Source organism: Abramis brama (assembly GCF_963993115.1).
Source record: "Abramis brama genome assembly, chromosome: 19".
NCBI lineage: Eukaryota > Metazoa > Chordata > Actinopteri > Cypriniformes > Leuciscidae > Abramis > Abramis brama.
In genome coordinates, this window is record NC_139981.1 from 1988123 (window position 1) to 2010770 (window position 22648).

The window sequence follows — 22648 nt, forward strand, 5'->3', positions numbered from 1 at the left end:
ATCTCTCCAGATCCTTCATTCCTCCACACAGAATCTCTCCAGATCCTTCATTCCTCCACACAGAATCTCTCCAGATCCTTCATTCCTCCACACAGAATCTCTCCAGATCCTTCATTCCTCCACACAGAATCTCTCCAGATCCTTCATTCCTCCACACAGAATCTCTCCAGATCCTTCATTCCTCCACACAGAATCTCTCCAGATCCTTCATTCCTCCACACAGAATCTCTCCAGATCCTTCATTCCTCCAGATCCTCCATTCCTCCACACAGAATCTCTCCAGATCCTTCATTCCTCCACACAGAATCTCTCCAGATCCTTCATTCCTCCACACAGAATCTCTCCAGATCCTTCATTCCTCCACACAGAATCTCTCCAGATCCTTCATTCCTCCACACAGAATCTCTCCAGATCCTTCATTCCTCCACACAGAATCTCTCCAGATCCTTCATTCCTCCACACAGAATCTCTCCAGATCCTCCATTCCTCCACACAGAATCTCTCCAGATCCTTCATTCCTCCACACAGAATCTCTCCAGATCCTTCATTCCTCCACACAGAATCTCTCCAGATCCTTCATTCCTCCACACAGAATCTCTCCAGATCCTTCATTCCTCCACACAGAATCTCTCCAGATCCTTCATTCCTCCACACAGAATCTCTCCAGATCCTTCATTCCTCCACACAGAATCTCTCCAGATCCTCCATTCCTCCACACAGAATCTCTCCAGATCCTTCATTCCTCCACACAGAATCTCTCCAGATCCTCCATTCCTCCACACAGAATCTCTCCAGATCCTTCATTCCTCCACACAGAATCTCTCCAGATCCTGCAGATTCCCAGATCCATGTTGGCGCTGCTTCTCTTCAGTTCAGCCCACTCCTCTTCTATAGGGTTCAGGTCTGGGACTGGGATGGCCATGGCAGAAGCTTCATTTTGTGCTCAGACATTGACACATTTTTGCGTTGATTTTGAGTTTGTTTTGGATTATTGTCCTGATGGAAGATCCAAACACGGCCCATTATAAAGATTTCTTGCTGAAGCCGTCAGATTTAGATTTTTTTATAGCCACTTTCTATTTTGTGAAGCTCAATAATCTTTTGCTGCACATCAGAACTATATTCTTTGGTTTTACACATTGTCGTGGATGATTAAGGGAATTTGGCCTTTGTGTTTCCTCATATTTAAACTCCTGTGAAACAAGAAGTCATAGCTGGACAATTTCATGTTTAGTCACCCTGGTGTGATAAATAATGGTAAATATTAATGGGAATATACTTTAGAGAAAATTCTAGGGGTGCCAATATTTGTGGCTAACATGTTTTGGAGAAAAACATTTATTTCATAATGTGATTTTCCCCCCCACTTTCAATTCTTTTACTTCAATGGAAGGTTAGATTTTTATATATATATATATATATATATATATATATATATATATATATATATACTGTACATATATAATATGTATATATAATACATGATATACACAAATAAGCCATTTTAGGATACAAATACAATTTTAAGATGATTTACATCACAGCGGCTCTACTATATATATATCTCATACAAGTACAACTGTCCTTACCGTAAAGTCTCTTTTGAACTTCACTAGATGAATGTGCATGCAACAGCAGCTGCTTAAACCAGCATCAGATAAAGGAGCAAAAGATTATTTCATTCAGACTGTACTTTGCTGTTTGGTGATTACAGCATCAAACCACGATTACAGCATCAAACCGACGTGTCAGAGGTGAATATATGCAGGTTATAAAGCGTTTCGGTTTCATCTCATCATGCAAGCGCATGTTATCACTTCAAGAAAATCAAATGGAAAAACAAAAAGCTTGAGAAAATATTTACAGATGATTGTACTGTATACCAATTATAATGCTGCATGAATCATGCTAAATATAGTCTGAAAATTCTGGAAATTTGAATTTTCTGAATTTTGAAATGGAAAATGTGCTGATATAAATATATAAAAATGTATATTTTCATTGTTCTTATGTGAAATATAATTTTCTGAAAATATCCTTTTTCATTTATTTTAGCATTTATTCCTTTGATTTTGGAGTGTAATATAATGGATGTTTATTGAGATCTCTCTTTATGTCTTCAAAATAATAAGGTTTAAATCAGTGTTTGGGAATGCTTACGCTTCTTGAGACTGTTTGTTCTACTGACTGTATTTAGGTAATGTGAGACGCTGAAGCGCGTCCAGCGGTTGATGTGGTGGATGGAATAACTGGTTGATGCGATACAGTACGCTTGAGTCCGTGTCTGATGACAGGATCTGCTGTCCCTGAAGCCTAATCCTGTTGCATAACAGCACTGTAGTTCCTGTCAGGCCTCACATAGTCATACAGGGTTTTTCATGGGTCAAAAATGGTCTGTTATATTGCATTTACGCTCCAAGATTTACTGCACAGATCATTTGACATACAGTATCAGTACGGCTGCACGATTAATCGAAATGAAAATGATTGCGATTTGGCAAAGGCTGTTATTATTTTATGTGCAGCTGATCGGTAGTAAATACTTCTCCATCTGAACACCAGAGGGCGTCTCACACACACGGCAAATCATCTGAACACCAGAGGGCGTCTCACACACACGGCAAATCATCTGAACACCAGAGGGCGTCTCACACACACGGCAAATCATCTGAACACCAGAGGGCGTCTCACACACACGGCAAATCATCTGAACACCAGAGGGCGTCTCACACACACACACACACGCACGCCAAATCATCGGAACACCAGAGGGTGTCTCTCACACACACACACACGCACGCCAAATCATCGGAACACCAGAGGGCGTCTCACACACACACGCCAAATCATCTGAACACCAGAGGGCGTCTCACACACACACACACACACACACACGGCAAATCATCGGAACACCAGAGGGTGTCTCTCACACACACACACACACACACACACACGTCAAATCATCTGAACACCAGAGGGCGTCTCACACACACACACGCCAAATCTTCTGAACACCAGAGGGCGTCTCACACACACACACCAAATATGCCTATACTGGGACCAGCCACCGGGGGGTGATCGAGACTCAGGGTTTATGAGCTGTACTGGGACCAGTCACCGGGGGGTGATCGAGACTCAGGGTTTATGAGCTGTACTGGGACCAGCCACCGGGGGGTGATCGAGACTCAGGGTTTATGAGCTATACTGGGACCAGTCAACGGGGGGGTGATCGAGACTCAGGGTTTATGAGCTATACTTGGACCAGCCACCGGGGGGTGATCGAGACTCAGGGTTTATGAGCTATACTGGGACCAGCCACCGGGGGGTGATCGAGACTCAGGGTTTATGAGCTGTACTGGGACCAGTCAACGGGGGGGTGATCGAGACTCAGGGTTTATGAGCTATACTTGGACCAGCCACCGGGGGGTGATCGAGACTCAGGGTTTATGAGCTATACTGGGACCAGCCACCGGGGGGCGATCGAGACTCTGGGTTTATGAGCTATACTGGGACCAGCCACCGGGGGGGTGATCGAGACTCAGGGTTTATGAGCTATACTGGGACCAGCCACCGGGGGGCGATCGAGACTCTGGGTTTATGAGCTATACTGGGACCAGCCACCGGGGGGGTGATCGAGACTCAGGGTTTATGAGCTGTACTGGGACCAGTCAACGGGGGGGTGATCGAGACTCAGGTTTATGAGCTTACTGGGACCAGTCAACGGGGGGGTGATCGAGACTCAGGGTTTATGAGCTACACTTGGACCAGCCACCGGGGGGCGATCGAGACTCTGGGTTTATGAGCTATACTGGGACCAGCCACCGGGGGGCGATCGAGACTCTGGGTTTATGAGCTATACTGGGACCAGCCACCGGGGGGGTGATCGAGACTCAGGGTTTATGAGCTGTACTGGGACCAGTCAACGGGGGGGTGATCGAGACTCAGGTTTATGAGCTTACTGGGACCAGTCAACGGGGGGGTGATCGAGACTCAGGGTTTATGAGCTATACTTGGACCAGCCACCGGGGGCGATCGAGACTCTGGGTTTATGAGCTATACTGGGACGGGGGCGATCAAGACACTTTGGCTTTTTCTTTTCAGGACTTGTGCGGCGCGCTTAGTGCATATCATTTATTACATTTCATTGATACATTTTTGAATGGTTTCCTGCATTATTCAAATGATTGAGCAAAACCTCCTACATAGTCAGCATCTTAGCTGCACTCCTGTTCAAAGGCTGTTGACAGACTGCAAAATTACGTGTAAATATGAAAAACAGTGGCAGATTTTCTTGTACCTAAAATGACTTTATGGAACATGAAACCACCTGAGCAGTTTCACTTGTTTATTTTCTTGTTAATTTTCAGACAAAAAGAGAACTTTGTAATGTATCTGAAACTAAAGCCCTGAGATTGTTTGAGCGCCCGAGCAGGTGATTCACATGCATTCACACTCTCGTTTTCTTTCCTCCATTAGCTCGGACATGAGTGGGGCCAGTAACACACTGGCTCGGGAGTTCCTGACGGATGTGCACCAGTTGTGTAGCGCCGTGGCCCAGCGGGCCGAGGATGAGGAGGAGAGTCACATGGTGGCTCTGGGAGAATATCTGGTGCGCGGACGCGGATTCCTGCTCCTCAGCACCTTGGACTCCGTCATTGACCAGGTCGGTTAGATAAACTTCATTTTAATATACAGTAGTCAGAAATCATTCTAATATGATTTGATGCTCAGTTATTATCGATTTATTATTGATGATCAACTATTAATAACGGTTCTAAGTTCAAAAGAACAGCATTTATTTGAAATAGAATCTTTTGTAACATTATAAATGTTTTATTGTCATTTTTGATCGATTTAATGCATCCTTGCTGAATAAAACTGCATTATTTTAACTCCTTTAAAATAAAAGGACTGTTTTACACTACCATTTAAACCATTTACGGTTTTCAACATTAATAATAATCATAAATGTTTCTTGAGCAGCAAATCATCATATTAGAGTGATTTCTGAAGGATCATGTGACACTGAAGACTGGAGTAATGATGCTGAAAATTCAGCTTTGATCACTTTTGATCTTTTGATGGATTGTAAAACCATGTCAAACATATTTCATCAAATAAATGCAGAAGATACTTCTTTCAAAAACATTAAAAAAAAATCTTATTCCAAACGTTTGACCACCAGTGTTTGAGATTGTATTATTTACACATGTATTAGACAGAGAAGCAAGAAGCAAAAGTAATACAGGGCAGAATATGTCCCTTTTTATTTTCTTGTTACACTCCAAAAAAAAAAAAAAAGGGAAATTCTTGGACAAGTCATTGAAATGTACGTATTATTATAAGGAAGTGTCCGTTATTGAGGGAATGAATTCCTTTCCAATTGCTGCCGTTGTTCTGAAATAGCATGGCGATATGTGTCACAGTCATAACAGAGCTTGACATTAGACTATTGTGTTCATTCATGCTGTATTATTTTTTTTAAATCTATTTTATGGCCTGATTGCAGGCTTAATGAATGGGCCCTGGGAATGTATTCTTGCTGTTTCTTTCTTGGTCTTTACTTGCAGACAGGAAATCTACTGGAAAATCATTGCTTTAGAGCAGTGAACCCCTAAGTGCAGACATCCATCTCTCTGTAGACACACTGCCAGCGAACAGCACATCGTGACTGCAAAACTAGAAGACTCTTTGCAAGCAATTTTGTTTTTACGGTACATGCATGAAATGCAGACAGCTTAGTTCATTGTAATGGGCAGTGTTTGTTGCTTTATATTACAGAGTGTAGATCAGGGTTATTATGGTAAACTAAAACCATAAAAAACATTTTCGTTGAAATAAAATAAACTTTAAATGAAATAAAATATAAGAAAACCTTGACATATTTCAGATAGTTGCCAATGCAACATTTCTAATTTTCATTTAGTTCAACTTGATGGTCATAAATAACTACAATTAAAACTGAAATAAAGATGATAAAAGACTATATAGACATAATAATAAAAAAAAACTAATGACAAAATCTCATCAAAACTACTAAAACTTAAACTAAAATTGAAATGGAAACAGAAATTTAAAAATAAAAAATAAATCAAAATATTAATAAAACTATTTTATACATTAATACAACTATGATATATATATATACACATACTAAAACTATAATAGCATTGAAATTATACTAAAATAACTCTGACATTTCTTAAAATATCCCACTTATTAATTACCACAGGAAATAATTTCCACTCAGTTTACATATAAATGCAAAAATGCATTTACAATACAGGCAAACAGAGCTAGTTTTCTAGAGAAACGTGAAGCTTGTATTTTTGCTTAAGCACTTGACATTTAAATTGTCCTTTCAAATGTTTTAAACTGATGCATGAGTCAAAATTAGTTTCTGTTAATCAGAATTTTTGGCATTATGTCGAAGAAAATCACCGGTGTATTTGATCCCAATGTTTTTCCTCTCCTTCATTCTCTCTCTTTGAAGTGAGAGTTCTAATGAATCGTGTCTGGAGTGGTTCTTACTCACAAGACACGAGCCTTTTCTCTGAACTCGGCACTGATTAGCTATCGCTCAACACAACATCAATCGCCTGTGTGTTTGCATAGTAGTGGCTCGAAATGGCTCCTCAGCCACTTTGCTAATTACCTCATGAGTTTGCTGCCAGATGCATGTTTACCTGGGGTCACACAGCACTGTGGCAGGCAGCTATTTGCTTTTAATTCACACGTGTCAGAGTGCTTTCTCTTCTCCTCGTGAGGAATGCTTTCTTGCTGAGGGCGGAGCCAGTATTTAGAGACCTCATGTCTAACAAACCTGTGTTTTCCTGAAGCCATTGGAAGGAAAACCCTCAGATACAGTTTTTATTGTCTGTAATTGTCCATCTTTTGCACAGCGCTGGAAACTAGCTTGCTAAGAGAGGCATGGTACTATGAAGCAGACGTGAGAAAAGTAATCCGCTTCTAGGTGGCCGTCAACACTAGGAGACTGTTTTTGATTGGATTTGCAGAGTGAAGAATCCAGAATTAACCTCTCAAACCTTTTACTCAGGAGTTGACCTGTCGGGAAGAGCTGCTTACACTCTTGTTGTCTCTGCTACCTCTGGTCTGGAAGATTCCCGTTCAGGAGGAGAAAGCCCCAGGTGAGAGTCACTATAATGCATCCTTTTAACAATCTTAATTTTGAGAATGTACTAGAGGTATACTGTAACCCACCTTGAACTTTGAATTAAATAATTAAGTGTTAATATTAAATGGCATCCTGGCATTGCATTCAGTTGGAAATCTGATATACTTCTACATGATATGTTTTATAAAGCATATGATGGTGGTGTTCTTGCGAGGACGCCATGAATTGTTAAGTAGCTGCCTGCATGAACAACAAGTGAAACCATGAGATGGCTTTAATTATGAAACAGTACAGTTAAAGGATGATGGAAAGGATAAGATTTTTCATTGAGCTTGAGACCGAAGGTATTTAGTGCACGCATGCTATTCTTTTCTAGCAGCTGCTTTCCACATTGTTGAGTTATTAGTTCCCGTAATTGGGTTGTAAACAGAGGTCATCATGACTTGCTCTAATGAAACCTGGTTGTATAACTGGTTTAAACCTCTTCCTTTACTACTCTGCTTTTTTTTATATCTTAGATTTCACCCTGCCTTCACTACTTGAGGTGTTTCTATGCCAAGAGGGAAAGACCATCCCTCAGAAGGCGGGGCAAGATAGATGTGATGTGCAGAACTCTGGGAAGCGTTTATCTGGCTCCTGGAAGTCACGGCGCTCACGCAGAACTGCTCAGCGATACTCCGTAAAGGATGCACGCAAATCTCAGCTCTCCACGTCAGATTCTGAAGCCAACTCGGACGATAAAACCACAAACACTGGGAGCAAGCATCGCAGATTCCACAGTTCGGCCATTCGTGTGAGTTGCCAGCTTCACCAGTCCAGCAATCCATCACAACCAGCATTGCAACATCCCACTCTCGAAGCCATGAGCACCATTGAGCCATCCCAACCTCACATGAGGCTATTTGGATCTCACACACTGGATCCTAACATGCTAACAGACCCGACAACTCTTTCCATCTTCAACCGAATGGAGAACTCGCCTTTTGACCTTTGCCATGTTCTGCTCTCCCTTCTGGAAAAGGTCTGCAAATTTGACATGACCATCAATCACAACCCAGGCTTGGCAGTCAGCGTCGTTCCCACGCTCACTGAGATACTCTCAGAGTTTGGTGACTGCTGTTGTCCCGGTGGTGGAGGTGGGATCGATGAGCTAGCTGGAGGCTGGACTGAGGAGCCAATCGCACTTGTTCAAAGAATGCTTTTACGCACCATTCTGCACTTGTTGTCTGTAGATGTGGGTCAAAACGAAACACTGCCTGATAATCTGCGTCGAAGCTTGACTGACCTCCTCAGAGCAACATTAAAGATTCGTACCTGTTTAGAAAGGCAAGCTGACCCTTTCGCTCCAAGGCCAAAGAAGACTCTGCAAGAGATACAAGAAGATTTTTCCTTTTCAAGGTTTCGCCATCGGGCTTTGCTACTGCCAGAACTCTTGGAGGGCGTCCTACAACTTCTACTGGGTTGCTTACAGTCCTCTGCTTCCAACCCTTTCTTTTTCAGTCAATCTCTTGAGTTAGTTCATGAATTTGTGCAACACCGTGGCTTGGAGCTCTTCGAGGCAACAGCTCTGCGCCTTGAGGCCTTAGCAGAAGCTCGAGATTCAGAAATCGGCAATGAGGCGTCAGAGCACCTGCGTTGTCTGATAGCCGATGTGCTTAAGATAATCAGTGCCGTGAAGAGAGCCAAGTCGGAGCAGCTACACCAGTCTGTCTGTGCACGCCGTCGACACCGGCGCTGCGAATACTCCCACTTTTTGCACCATCATCGTGACCTCTCAGGACTGCCAGTATCTGCTTTCAAGCAAGCAGCACGACTTAATCCCTTTGAGGAGGACTCTGAAGGTCATGACGGAGAAGTGCGTTACCCTGAACGCTGTTGTTGCCTTGCGGCTTGTGCCCACCAGTGTTTGCGTCTTTTTCAGCGCCTTTCGCCCTCGGGTCCTGCTGTGTTGCAGGTGCTTGCAGGAGTTCAAGCTGTTGGCATCTGTTGCTGCATGGATCCAAGATCCGTAATCGGACCCATGCTCCAAGCATTCCAGGCGCCAGGACTGCGGAGCTACCAATCCCACGTTTTGAGTGTCCTTAGTAGACTTGTCTTAGAACAGCTTGGAGGTGGTCAGCCCTCTGAAAAGGCCAAGCTTGCCTCCTGCAACATCTGCACTTTGGATAGCAGCCAGTTACCTGGGCTTGATGAGACTCTGCAAGGCTACGGACCTAAGAAGGAATTGAACTTATCCACATCCCCGTCTCCATCTTATCGTTTCCAAGGTATCCTGCCCAGTGGAGGAGCTGAAGATATGCTATGGAAGTGGGATGCTTTAGAGGCCTATCAGGAGCTTGTGTTTGGGGAGGACCGGCATTTGAGTCAACAGATTGCCAGTCATGTATGCCAGCTGACTTTGCGAGGCAATGCAGTTGTGCAGTGGCAACTCTACACTCATATATTTAACCCTGTGCTACAGCGGGGTGTGGAACTGAGCCATCATGCCCAGCAACTTGGTGTGACAACTACTTGTAGCCAGGTTTGCAGCTACCATAGCCATTGCCTGCCGGTTGAGGTACTGCTGGTTTATCTTCAGACTCTGCCTGCTCTGCTCAAGTCAAGGTATGGTTGTTTTTCCTCTATTTCTTTTTCTTATTATTATTCACTGTTGTTTAGGTTCTTTAAATCAGCCTGTAAAGTTCCCCTGTGGTGAAAATAAAGTTTTTAATGTTGTTTATATGTCTTTGTGGTGTTTTGAATATGCTTTAAGACAAACCATGTGTAAATTCATTAGTCGACACCATTGCTGAGTATTTTCTCCTTAAAACTGCAGTGAAACAAAAACAGTCGCAAAAACACGGTTTGAAATCGCTGGTGTTTCTGACGTCACAAACTACCTTGTAACCAATCAGATCAACGTGTGATCGTCAATGAGTGGATCTCTGAGCTGCTAATTTGCATAGAACCGCGTATATTAAATGATGCAAGGGTGTCGAGTTACATTCAAGATATTTTAAGGCATGAAGATTTATTTTTTTCAAGGAAAAAACATTTAAATATGTAATTTTTGGTGATCAAATATGAGTTTTAAGGGATAAAATTATTGACTACAGGGGGACTTTAAAATAAACTGTGATTCCAATGTTTACTGAATTTATTTTTGTTCCAACTCAGCCGGGTGGTACGCGACCTGTTCCTGAGTTGTAACGGGCTGAACCAGGTCACAGAGTTGATCTACTTGGACTGCACTCGTCCGTGGGTGCTAAAAGTGTTCGAGACGCTTATCTTGAAAGCGTGGCACCATCACACAGAATCTGCCGTGCATGAGCTAGAAAGAGCCGAAGCTCAGGAGAGGGAAGCCGTCCTTGGACTGTTCGAAGAACTGAGTTCACGTGGGGCTGGTGACGTTCCCCAGAGCCTCACTAAGTTTTACGAAGGCTTGAAAGAGGCATGCCCTCACCCAAAGGGCAAAAGTGGAACAAGTGCAGTAGGACATAACCGGGGCGAGGCACATTTGAACACGATCAACCTTTTTCTGTGCGTCGCCTTCCTATGCGTGAGCAAGGAGCCGGACTCCGACAGAGACTCTGCAAATGACTCTGAAGACACTTCTGGATATGATAGTACAGCTAGTGAACCATTGGGTGGGCGCCTACCTTGCCTTTCCCCAGACAATGTGGCTCTTCCCTCTAAAGAGCAGGTACGGAGGGCTGCCGATGTTTGGTCAGTTTGCCGTTGGGTGTACATGGCCAGTCCAGTGTTTCAGAGGCAGTTCTTCAGACTGGGAGGACTAGATGTCTGTTCACGTCTAATGACGATGGTCATCCAGAAACTCACATCTAAAAACAAAGACTGCAAACTTAAGAAAAAGAGGGAGAGTAAAGGCAAAAGCAGTCCACCTCATGTAGACTCTCCCACTCAAGCTCTTAAAGGGCAGTTTGACAATATACCGACAACTGCAGGTTCAGCGGAAGCTCAACAGCATGAACTAAGTGACACTCTCAGCCCCTCTCAGGTCGAAAGCAAGTTAAGTGACCCAACGCACAGGCTTGAAGAGGAATGGCCGCTCCAGAGTATCCGACTGCTGGAGGCTCTTTTGGCTATTTGCCTCCACAGTGCCAATTCAGCCCTACAGAGACTTGAACCAGACCTTTCCTTTCAGGTACAGTTGACATGCATACTAGCTCTGTTTCAAACCCTAGTGAGCTAAATAGTCAAGTCAAGTGTATTTATATAGCGCTTTTCACAATACAGATTGCATCAAAGCAGCTTCACAGCATTAAACCAAAATAACACAACAAGGTTGTTTCTAGTGTAAATTTATTGATTGATAAAATTAAATTAATATCCCCAAAGCTATAGAAATAAAGCTGACTTGACTTGTATACATATGTATGCTTATTAAGCCTAAAAGTTTACAATAGATACAGTGCGCAACAGATATCTTCATCAGCATAAATAATAAGAGGATGTTCACACATTCGAACACAAGATTGAGTCGAGACTCAACAGTTGATTTCCGAAGTGTGAAATCAGCTAAGTGTGATATGCTGTAAAGCTAACAACTTAATACCCTAAAGCCCAAAGTATACTTCAGCTTTTATGTGAATGTCTAGTGTGTTCGTACAGCCTTTCAGTGTATACTACATTTGATAGTGAGCACACACACTTACTGTAACACATGCACACTGGAAAGTTTCATTGTTGTCCAGTGTCTGCGCTATTTCTCTCCAGAAGTTATCACCGGTAAAAAAAGTTTTTGTTTACGTTAGACTTCATAAAAATTCTGTCATAATCTCTAATTACCTGTCATTTAAACTTTAATGATAAAAAGCTTTTGTTTTAATGCGCATACTATGCTGATGATGATATCTGTTGCGCACTGTATCTATTGTAAACTTTTAGGCTTAATAAGCATACATATGTATACAAGTCAAGTCAGCTTTATTTCTATAGCGGTTTTTACAATATAGATTGTTTTAAAGCAGCTTTACAGAGATAACAGGAAAATAATGCAACCAAGTTTGTAGGGCTGTCCCCGACTATGGATTTTCATAGTCGAATCAGAATCGTCATGCCTTGCCTATAGTCGACTAATAGTCGAATCATGTGTATGGGGGTGGGGCTTTAACATTTCAAAGCCGCGATGTACAGAAAATCACACAAAGATATAGAAGAAAATGTATAAAAACATTTTTGATCAATAAAACTAAGAAATAACATAAATAACTCCAGAAAGGCCACACTGCAGATTTGCATTTCACATGCAAATCAAATTAAATCGGCTAAATTACCTGTGCGAGCAGGCCAGCCTACAGCACAACATCGATGCACCGAAAAAATAAACAATGAATTTACTAAATTAAATTAGAACAGAATATAGGCCTACCTTTCTAATAAATAAAAATACAAAACGAAATAAATCAGAATCAAGTCACAGGATGAGGAGCAAATGTGTGCAAAATGCCTAAAGTGCAGGGGAACATATATTCAAAACACAAGCCACAAATAGTTAGATTAGATAACCCTGACAGATTAATAAATAAAATAAAAATAAAGAAATTATTAAAATAACGATAGTAGCCAGAATTTTCAACTTTGTCTTTTTAACTGCAGAAACAACAATAAATGCTAAACTGGAGAGGCAGTCTTTTTAGCTAAAAATGTTCACAGCATCCAAAAATAAAATTAGAACCGGCTGAAAAGTTTTGAAATCACTTGTACCTGATCGAGAGAACAAATCCAGTCTTTCACTCTGTCTGTGTCCGTTGGAGTCTTTTCAAATTGTGCGCGCGGATAAAATACATTCTAACGTGAAACCCAGTCTATGCGTGAAACATGTTAACGTTGACCGGCAGAAGTGCGATCATGGTTTTCCTGATGCTAAATCCAGCCTTGGAGAATATCCTTTCTGATGGTGTACATCCACACTTTAGATTTTCTTATCCCAGACATTGTTAAAGATTTAAATCCTTGCCGCAAAGACGCTCATCTGTCGGTCACGGATTGAAAGTGAAACTTAAATCTGTCACGGGGTGTTTGGATTTATTCATGCACGTTAAAAAAATATTTATTAAAAGCTTCTTGCACATTTTTATATAGGCCTACAGCATTATCATAATAGGCTGAATATTAACGTATTGACATAAAAGCTAGTTCTATGTGAAATCAGACATTGAGCGCCCTCATATTGCCAAAGTGGCATGATCCTCGTTTCATAACACCTCTGCGAAGATTCGACCGTGAGATCGGTAGTCGAATCAGGCTCCTCCTATCGAAGCATCGAATCTTCGACTATTCGGGGTCACCTCTACAAGTTTGTTTACTGTACAGCAGATCTAGAAGAAAATAGCGTCACAGTCAAGCTTAAGTAAGTTCAGTGATGGTTCATTTTTGTTGTAAAAAAGTTATTAATTTAGTTCATTTATATATATATATAGCCGCTCTGGAGAAAACAGGGATGTCATCGTCCAGCTCAGGCAGATCAATAATATTGTTGAATATTAAATGTCCCCAACTAAGCAAGCCAAAAGCCAAAGGCGACAGTGGCAAGGAACTAAAAATCCATCAGTGACAGAATGGAGAAAACCCCTTGGGAGAAACCAGACTCAGTTCTCCTCTGGCCAACGAGCAAACAGTGTATGATTATGACTCAGGCAACATTACAGGTCAGAAGTCAGATTGGATCAGAACATTTATCCAGTTCCGTCTGGTTGAAGATCGGAGTCATCACGCAGATACGCACAAAATAGCAAAAGCAGAATAGATAGATTTATGAGACTGAACAATATCCAAAGCATCATAATTTTTCTTTTCACTGAGCTCATTGCACTGTGATTACCTTCTTTATACGGGTGTATAAATGTGATGTTGCATCAGGAGTGTCTTATAGGGATGGTTCGGAGTAAAATCAACCTAGGGTCCTTTGCACCATGACCTCGAGCCAAACACCCCCCAGAAGCCTTTATTCCCTTGGTTGAACATTATTAAAGTTAGAGCTTATTTAGAGAGATCAGCCGGATGGCTTAGTGCAGGCGCTAATGGATCCAAGGTTGTATTTCGTAAATTACCCCACTAATAATGCCCAGATTGGCACCAAACTTCTACAGTAGTACAAATAGGTTCTGTACTCATAAAACGAGGCATTGGAAAGTTTGTAAGTACATCAGGAGTTTATTTAAATAACACTTGCCTGGCGGCTCATGCTCCCGCTAACCCGGACGTCGACGTCACTTCAGTGGTTTGGGAAAAGCACCTAAAAGTCCTGGCAAAAAGCGATTTTTATTTTATTTTTTTTATTTAACCTTTATTTAACCAGGAAAGTCCCATTGAGGTTAAAAACCTTTTTCAAGGGAGTCCTGGCCAAGAGGCAGCAAAAACACAGTCAATTACATTTATAAAAGTTATACAATACAAATAATTTAAAAACATTTACAATTTAAACAGGTCATTTCAGGTTCTCTCAATCTGGACTTAAAAGCATTTAAGGAAATAAGTTCAGATAATTTCAAGTCTTTTTGCAAAAAGTTCCATGCAGAAGGAGCGGAGTAGACAAAAGCCCTTTTTCCCAGTTCTGTACGGGCAAATGGAACAAAGAGCAGCAAGTGATCATTTGATCGCAATGAATAAGAACCAACACTTCTCCATGTGATTAAACTACAGAAGTAGGATGGCAACAGACCAAGCAAGGCCTTATAGATAAAAATATGCCAGTGCCCTGATCTCCTGTTGGACAACGATGGCCATCCCACTCTGGAATATATCATCGATCATAAGGATGTAGTGTAACGACGCCCAGTTCCAGGAATGCACTAATATTTTTTTGGTTGTACCAGTTTATAACAATTATTAGTTAACACTAAGTTGTCAACACTTCGGAAAAAAATAATAATTCGTCGTTACACTACATCCTTATGATCGCTTTCTGCCAGGACTTTTAGGTGCTCCCAAATCCCTGAAGTGACCTCGACGTCCGGGTTAGCGGGAGCATGAGCCGTCAGGTAAGTGTTATTTAAATAAACTCCTGATGTACTTACAAACTTTCCAATGTCTCGTTTTATGAGTACAGAACCTATTTGTACTACTGTAGAAGTTTGGTGCCAATCTGGGCATTATTAGTGGGGTAATTTACGAAATACAGCCTTGGATCCATTAGCGCCTGCACTAAGACATCCGGCTGATCTCTCTAAATAAGCTCTAACTTTAATAATGTTCAACCAAGGGAATAAAGGCTTCTGGGGGGTGTTTGGCTCGAGGTCATGGTGCAAAGGACCCTAGGTTGATTTTACTCCGAACCATCCCTTTAATGCCTTAATATACAGGGACCATCTATTTATGCAAATTAGGTTTTGGAACAGAGCTATTTATTGACATTTTGAAGCGAGTGACAATGTCTTATTCTCTATGAGTGTAATTTTTCCACGCTCTTTCCCACAGCTGCAGTCTGTGGACGAGACCCTGTGTGAGGTCAGGGATCAGCTCTCTCGGTCTGGAGTCGTGAACTCTGAACTGGCAGTTCCTCTGTTTGATTCCTTGCTACGTGTGGCACTGGCTGAGATGTTCTGCAGTCCAGATGTCATCGAGGAGAAACCCGACAAGGTAATTTGGTTGCTTGTTTAATAAATCTGTGTTGTCCCTGTCAAAGGTATGCTTGGTGAAGGGCACATGTGTTCCCGTGCTGTACAGGTTTGAGTCTGGCCTTCATCACATTGCATTCAACACATCACAAAGTTGCATATAGTTTATTTTTTGCATGACATGTGGACTCAATAATTCCTTATCTTGAGGAAAATAAGCAAGCTGGCATTCAGTACAGTCTATATCAGGGGTCTCCATCCTTCATTTGAGAGCTACTTTTTAAAAATGAAAGTGGCCGAGAGCTACTCATGTAATGCAATACTTAAAGGGATAGTTCACCCAAAAATGAAAATTCTATCATCGTTTACTCACCCTCAAGTTGTTCCAAACCTGTATGAGTTTCTTTGTTCTGCTGAACACAAAGGAAGATATTTGGAAGAATGTCTGTAACCAAACAGATCTCGGTCCCCATTGACTACCATAGTATATATTTTTTCCTACTATGGAAGTCAATGGGGACCGAGATCTGTTTGATTACAAACATTCTTCCAAATATCTTCCTTTGTGTTCAGCAGAACAAAGAAACTCATACAGGTTTGGAACAACTTGAGGGTGAGTAAATGATGACAGAATTGTCATTTTTGGGTGAACTATCCCTTTAAATCTCTTAAATAATGTCTCATAACTCTCATATTAGCAACTATCCAAACTGTTTTAGACCTAAAAGAGTTTTTGTAGGCCTATATATGTCACCCTTAAATGTCAGAGATAAAAAAAAAATATAGAAAATTGTACTTTGCATATTATATTGTAAAAACACATAACTATTGTTGATTTTATAGAGAGATGAAATGGCATGAAAATTTCATTTCATGATTATAGTGACCGAAATGATCACGGTTATCACAGAATCCTGTTTAAAAAGTACTAATACTACACAATAAAATCAATTCACCAAGTTTTATGTCGAAAACCAGCAAATAACAAATAAACTTAGCATCAATATGCACTTTTTGTTTACATAAACATTAAAATAATAACATTAAAAATGATGGCCAGATTTTAGGAGTGTCTTGCAACATGTTATCTACTAACATGTACAAGTTCAAATAAAGTTTTGACAAAAAAGTTTTTATAAAAAGATAAACCTCACATATTTCAGCCTTTAAATCATTTTTATAAAAATTACTGACGTTTACAATGCACATTAGGCTAGCTTATCTTTTATTATTAATAGTAATAATGTAATAGTAATAGTAACTACTGGTAGCTCGCGAGCAACATGTTGGAGACCCCTGGTCTATATGTTTTATTTCGAATATATACAAATGTAATTTACGTCTTTTAGTTTTTCAAGCGATTTAAAGCATTGTTATTAAAGAGTGCATGTGTGAACGTGCTCTAGTACGCTAGTACTATGATTGAATCTGCAAATAAAGCAAAATAACTGAGAATAAATGAGAAATAGTCCTCAGATGCCATGTCCGTAATGTATAGAAAAACATCTGACGTTAATTCGATCTCAAACAGATTTATTAAAAGAAGTTATTACTCCATCACCTGCGTGACATCATTAACCAACGTGGTTGAACGACAAATTTGCAACTGTAAGGTCTCGGGTAACAGTTGTTGGTTGCCCATTCAGTGATGGTAAAGATGCAGTTTTCCTCTGAATTGAAGAAAATACAGTCTGACTCTGTTGGGAGAGTGAAGGCATGGCAGGCTGTGGTCGCCACAGACGTCAACCCGAAGACGCAGCAGTGAAGGCCAGAAGAAGAGAGGGAAGAACATTTAAAGCCTGAGAAAGGTCCCACCTTTCAGGGTTGGCTCAACCAATAAGAAAGGGGGAATTTCCATCCTCTGTTGGGAGGATTTATGACTCTATCTCAAGTGTGGTTAGACATGGGCCTGGCCGTTTGTGTCCATTTATACTCAGATAGATATAACAATCACACACTGCATTCTAACAGAAGGTGATGTACACTAAAGTGCGAGTCATTAAATGAGGATTAATTAGATAGGAGACATGATACCGGTGGGGTTGCATTGAACGTTGGTTGTATCATAAAATACATACTGTAGTATCAAAGACATAATAGTACACAAGACAGTAAATCATTCACACAGTGTCCTGGGGTGCATGTTCATTTATAGATCAGTTCGTCCATAAATTGATGTAGAAAATGTCTGTTTTAAGGCGAGACACGGCAGTCAAAAACTGGTCAATTTTGAGATTTTTGGATATTTGTCTTCAATAACATGTCTTCTTTCAGAAAAAGTCCGAAATACACATTTAGGTCTTTATTTTACTACACTTTGTCTGTTTGCATCTGTAGATTTCTCATAAATTCAACAAAAGTTGGCGTTGTAAATCCTCCCGCTGCTCCGCGATCGCTGTCTGCACCGTCATCACACGCACCGCTGGAAAGCTCTCTCTCTCCTGTACAATGCTGTCGGATCCAAATATGGTCATTGCCTTTTTATCAGCAACCAATCGTGAAAGTAAAAGGGCTGAATGCGCAATCTCATTGGCTGATGATAAATCTTTAAAGCCCGTTTTCTCAAAATGACTTTTCTCTCATTCTCCAAGTCCGAAATCTCCACTTCAGTAGCACCGATATACACCAAACTTTCCAGTCTTGTTCCTAGTTATATTATGAAGACATTTACAGAGGGATTTGTAAATATATTATTCCTAGCCTGATTTATATAACATTTTATTCCAAAAAACATGACGAAAATAATTTTTTTAAGGCTATTGACCCTTCGCTAAGCCACGCCTGAAAACCGCCACTGGCCAATCGTGGCTTAGCAACCGTAACTAGGCGCGGGAGGTCTGGCAAGCTTTCGAGCGAGAGGGAAACATGCCGAAGCGTTGCGCGTATGGATTGTGCAAATCTGATACCCGGTATCCTAAAAGTTTGGAAGGGGTGGTGGATTTTGTTCCCTTCCCGAAACCTAAAGCCCAAGGGGAGAAATGCCGGGCGTCATCTTCATTTATATAGCGCTCTTATCAATGTAGATTGTTCCAAAGCAGCTTTACATTGATAATAGGAAATTAAAAGTAAAGTGTTTTGGCTTTATAGCAGCTCTAGAATAAAGTTATTGTCCAGCTTGTGGATCAAGCAGTGTGATTAAAGGCAAGACGGAGGCTCACTGACATAACTTAACGTTACTTAAAAATATATTTCAGCATTTTGTTAATCGACGGCCAAACTAGTAACGTTACCCCCAATCCGATCGCGACTCTCCCGGTGTTAGTTCTAGTAAAAGTAAAAGGTAACGTTAGTTAGTAAAAGCAGGGAACATCACGGGGCTTGCCGGAGATCTCCAAGGAAAAGGTTGGTAACGTTATGCAAAATTAATCAGTTCATAACAGTAAGTTAGTCACTTATATGACCCACGACGTGTGAGCAGTAACGTTAGCCTGGCGTGCTAAAAATATAAGCGGGAGAATGTTATCATTGCAAAGTGGTCAGGCTAATGTCTTGTGTTTATTCCACAATACTTATGGATAAGCTGTTTGATTTATAAATATTAGAATATTTTCACATTTCACTTACCCTGCTGTGCATGAACAGCTGCTCCTCAATTTGTGTGTTTCCCATTTGTATGATCAGCGTACGAGGCGGCTACTGCTTGCGCTGGGACCTAACGTTATAGACTTTAGCTTCAATTTTGATTAAATTATTCTCTAATCGTTTGCATATTATGTCGTGGATATAGCCCTCGAATGCATACTGCAGTCTTGCTCTCTCATATTTTCACCTGTTCGACAAAAATGACTAATTATCTCCTTAGGAATGTCTGAAACCAGTGCATACATACTGTAATAGACGTGCCAGGCGCAAAAGCTTGACAGGCGTAGCAACAGTAACTAAGGAGGGCGGGGCTTAGCGAAGGGTCAATTGACAGTATATTCTGATTTACAGGATAACAAAAGTAGATATCCATAAAACACAATGAAAAAACCTGGCTTTATCCAATACTCAGATTTAGTTTTTTTTTAATATATGCAAATTAGCGCATATTTAATGAGATATTGCCTAATTTGCATATTTAAACATTAAATTACAGAAAACTTGTAATACATTTTTTTCTCATCTTAATGTAGGTAAGCAACTGGGAAAGTGTCATGGTGATATCTGCTAGTTAAAAATGTTCTTAAGGGCTGTGGGTCTCTACTGTGGCCTCTGCTTTTTCCAAGTGACCACATTTTTAACAGCAATACAACCAACTTATCTGATCGTAGTCATGGTAACCAAGACCTTTCTTGCCCTTGTTGGGTGGGGGTGGGATCCCAGAGTGAGTTTTAAAGATTATTTGTTAAATATAACAAATAATTGTGTCTGATTTGTCTCAGTCGTTACAGGATCCTTTGGAAGGTAATGTTATTTTTAGTCCAGTGATTCTTTATCGCTCATCTCAGACTTCCATCACACTGTTATGCCATAATGTGATAAAATCCAAAAGTTTGATTATAATAAAAGCTATTTTTGGACTAACAAGAAAGTTTTGAGGAAGGGAAATTAGATTTCTCAATTCGTGACACCTTTAAGTTATTTTTATTTGTACGTCTTTAAAAACTTCGATAAAGTCTTCAAAGACGTCTACAATCTTTTGCAAGATTTATATAATTGGCCTCTCAGTAAATCTTCTCTATTGCAATCTTAAAAAGATTGAGGGATTTTCTTCAGAACATTCCTGTCATCACCGAGTAATTCCCAAATAAAACTATCATTTGAACTTAAGTAAGATTTGTTTCAGCACTCATGTTACTTCAGTAAGCTTTCTGCTTTCGAAATAAAATGTGACTCTGGCCAAACATAATCGGATAATGAGCCTGTTTGTGATTGAGCAGCGTGGGGCACATGGGGGATATATTTTATGTGGAAACCGTCAGCTGATGTGGTCCTGTGACCAAAATAATATTTTCTTTTGTTTGTTTTTTTAAACCAGCTTTCTGAAATCACTAACGTTGTCTCTCTAACAAAGACAAACACCAGAAGCAATGTTATAAGGATTGTTTACTTTATTACTGTATTCTGGAAAGGGCTCGTTTTCTAGAAGGTAAGAGTTTGTGGCGCTGCCGGATTTGCTTTAATCTGTTTCACTGCTGTATTTTAACTTCTGATATTTGAAGTTAAATAACTGCGGGGAAATGAAAGTACTAAAATTTAGAAGTGGGTAACTGTGTGTGTGTGTTTGTGTTTGTGTAAGAGAGAGTGATTGTGGCCTTTTCTTACCGACTTTGATGCTTGAACACAAAGTACTTTTATTTATTTATTTATTTATTTATTTTTTACCTACCAGATAGTGTCCTCCTAATTGCCTTAAGTTACCAAATGTTAAAGTTTTAAAACAAACTGCAGAGGTTTGAGGTATTATGATGACACGTACATGCTAGGTATCATTGCGATGCAGTGTTTTGAACAGACTTGCGTACAGTGTTTCACTCCTACAAAGTTTGTACAATATTAAAAAAAAAAAAGACTCGTTCTTCTGTCAAAAATCGTCTTCAGTTTTTCTGTCATGTATTTTACACAGTGCTTCAGAAAAACCATAATGAAAGTGCTAATGAAGAGACTCGGCAAAGGTTTTGAATGTCCACACAAAACAATTACCTGATAATGTCACATATATTTGGTTAAACTGCTGTAGTTGGTTCCTAAATTTGGTGCCACCTAATGATTAGAAAATATGTTTTTTTTTTTTTAATAATCATATTAATAAAATGTTAGTAATTATTACATATTGAATTCATTTTTTTATATTTTATTATATAATCATGTTTAATTTTAATTGTTCTTTAATTAATTTGTATTTATACTATTTTTATATCATTATCCATCCCTCCATTTTATTATATATATATATATATATATATATATATATATATATACTATTAAGAATTAACAAAGTTGAATTATAAGTTAATTAATTGTTTCATCTATTTTATTATTATTATTTCTTATTTTCTATTGTGCTCACTTCTAAAATAAAAGTTTGTGTTTATATAATATATGTGTGTGTATATATATTACATTTATTTATATATATATATATATATATATATATATATATACATATACATATACATATACATGTTTGTGTGCACGCACACACACACACACATATTACATATTAATAAACACATACTCTAAAAAATATTATATAAACAAACTTATTTTTGAATCGATTGATCGATTTGACTGCACTAATAATTATCCTTCCCTCCATCTAGTAGTTACAGTAATGATAATAATAAAGTAAACATTTAAATAATCATATTGACAAAATGTTATATTGGTAACAATTTACAATAAGGTTTCATTAGTTAACTTTAGTCAACATGAACTAAGAATGAACTATACTTCTACAGCATTTATTAATCTTAATTAATGTTAATTTCAACATTTACTAATACATTATTAAAATCAAAAGTTGTATTTGTTAAGATTAGTCAATGCACTGTGAACAATCAACGAACAGCTGGAGTTTTATTAACTAACATTAACAAAGATTAATAAATACTGTAACAAATGTATTGCTTCATGTTAACAAATGAGACCGTATTGTAAAGTGTTACCATTTATATTTTATAATAATGTTGAATCTATTTTAGTTATTTCTTAATTCTATAATAATCCATCTGTCTCTCGCTCAGAAGCCTCCGGTCAGCGGTGAGCCGGCTCCTCCCGCAGGAGATCTCTCTGAAGAGGTGGATGAAGCTCAGGTGAGCAGCGCTGCACCCTTGGGTGAAGAGGAGGGCTATGACGCAGACAGTGAGAGTAACCCCGAGGACTCCACCCGTCAGGAGGAAGGTGCTAACTTCATATCTTCATCTAACTTCATACTTACATGCGTTGTGCTGCTCATCTGTGTCAAACTGACAAGATGTCACTTGTATTTGACTGTCAAATGTAAATGAGCTTGAGAGGAGTGTATGTACGT

At 39.8% G+C, this 22648-nt stretch overlaps 1 protein-coding gene across 7 annotated transcripts in view; it reads left to right on the forward strand.

Annotated features, from left to right (window-relative positions):
- lyst (lysosomal trafficking regulator) overlaps positions 1-22648 on the forward strand; it is a 125399-nt gene that overhangs the window by 24641 nt on the left and 78110 nt on the right. For 6 of the 7 annotated variants that reach the window (XM_084093959.1, XM_084093961.1, XM_084093962.1 and 3 more), the window contains 6 exons: positions 4477-4663; positions 7058-7148; positions 7654-9739; positions 10292-11279; positions 15554-15715; positions 22362-22518. In XM_084093959.1, coding sequence (XP_083950085.1) covers positions 4477-4663; positions 7058-7148; positions 7654-9739; positions 10292-11279; positions 15554-15715; positions 22362-22518 — 3671 coding nt within the window. The remainder of the gene's footprint in view (positions 1-4476; positions 4664-7057; positions 7149-7653; positions 9740-10291; positions 11280-15553; positions 15716-22361; positions 22519-22648) is intronic. The other variant, XM_084093960.1, reaches the window with a different exon arrangement.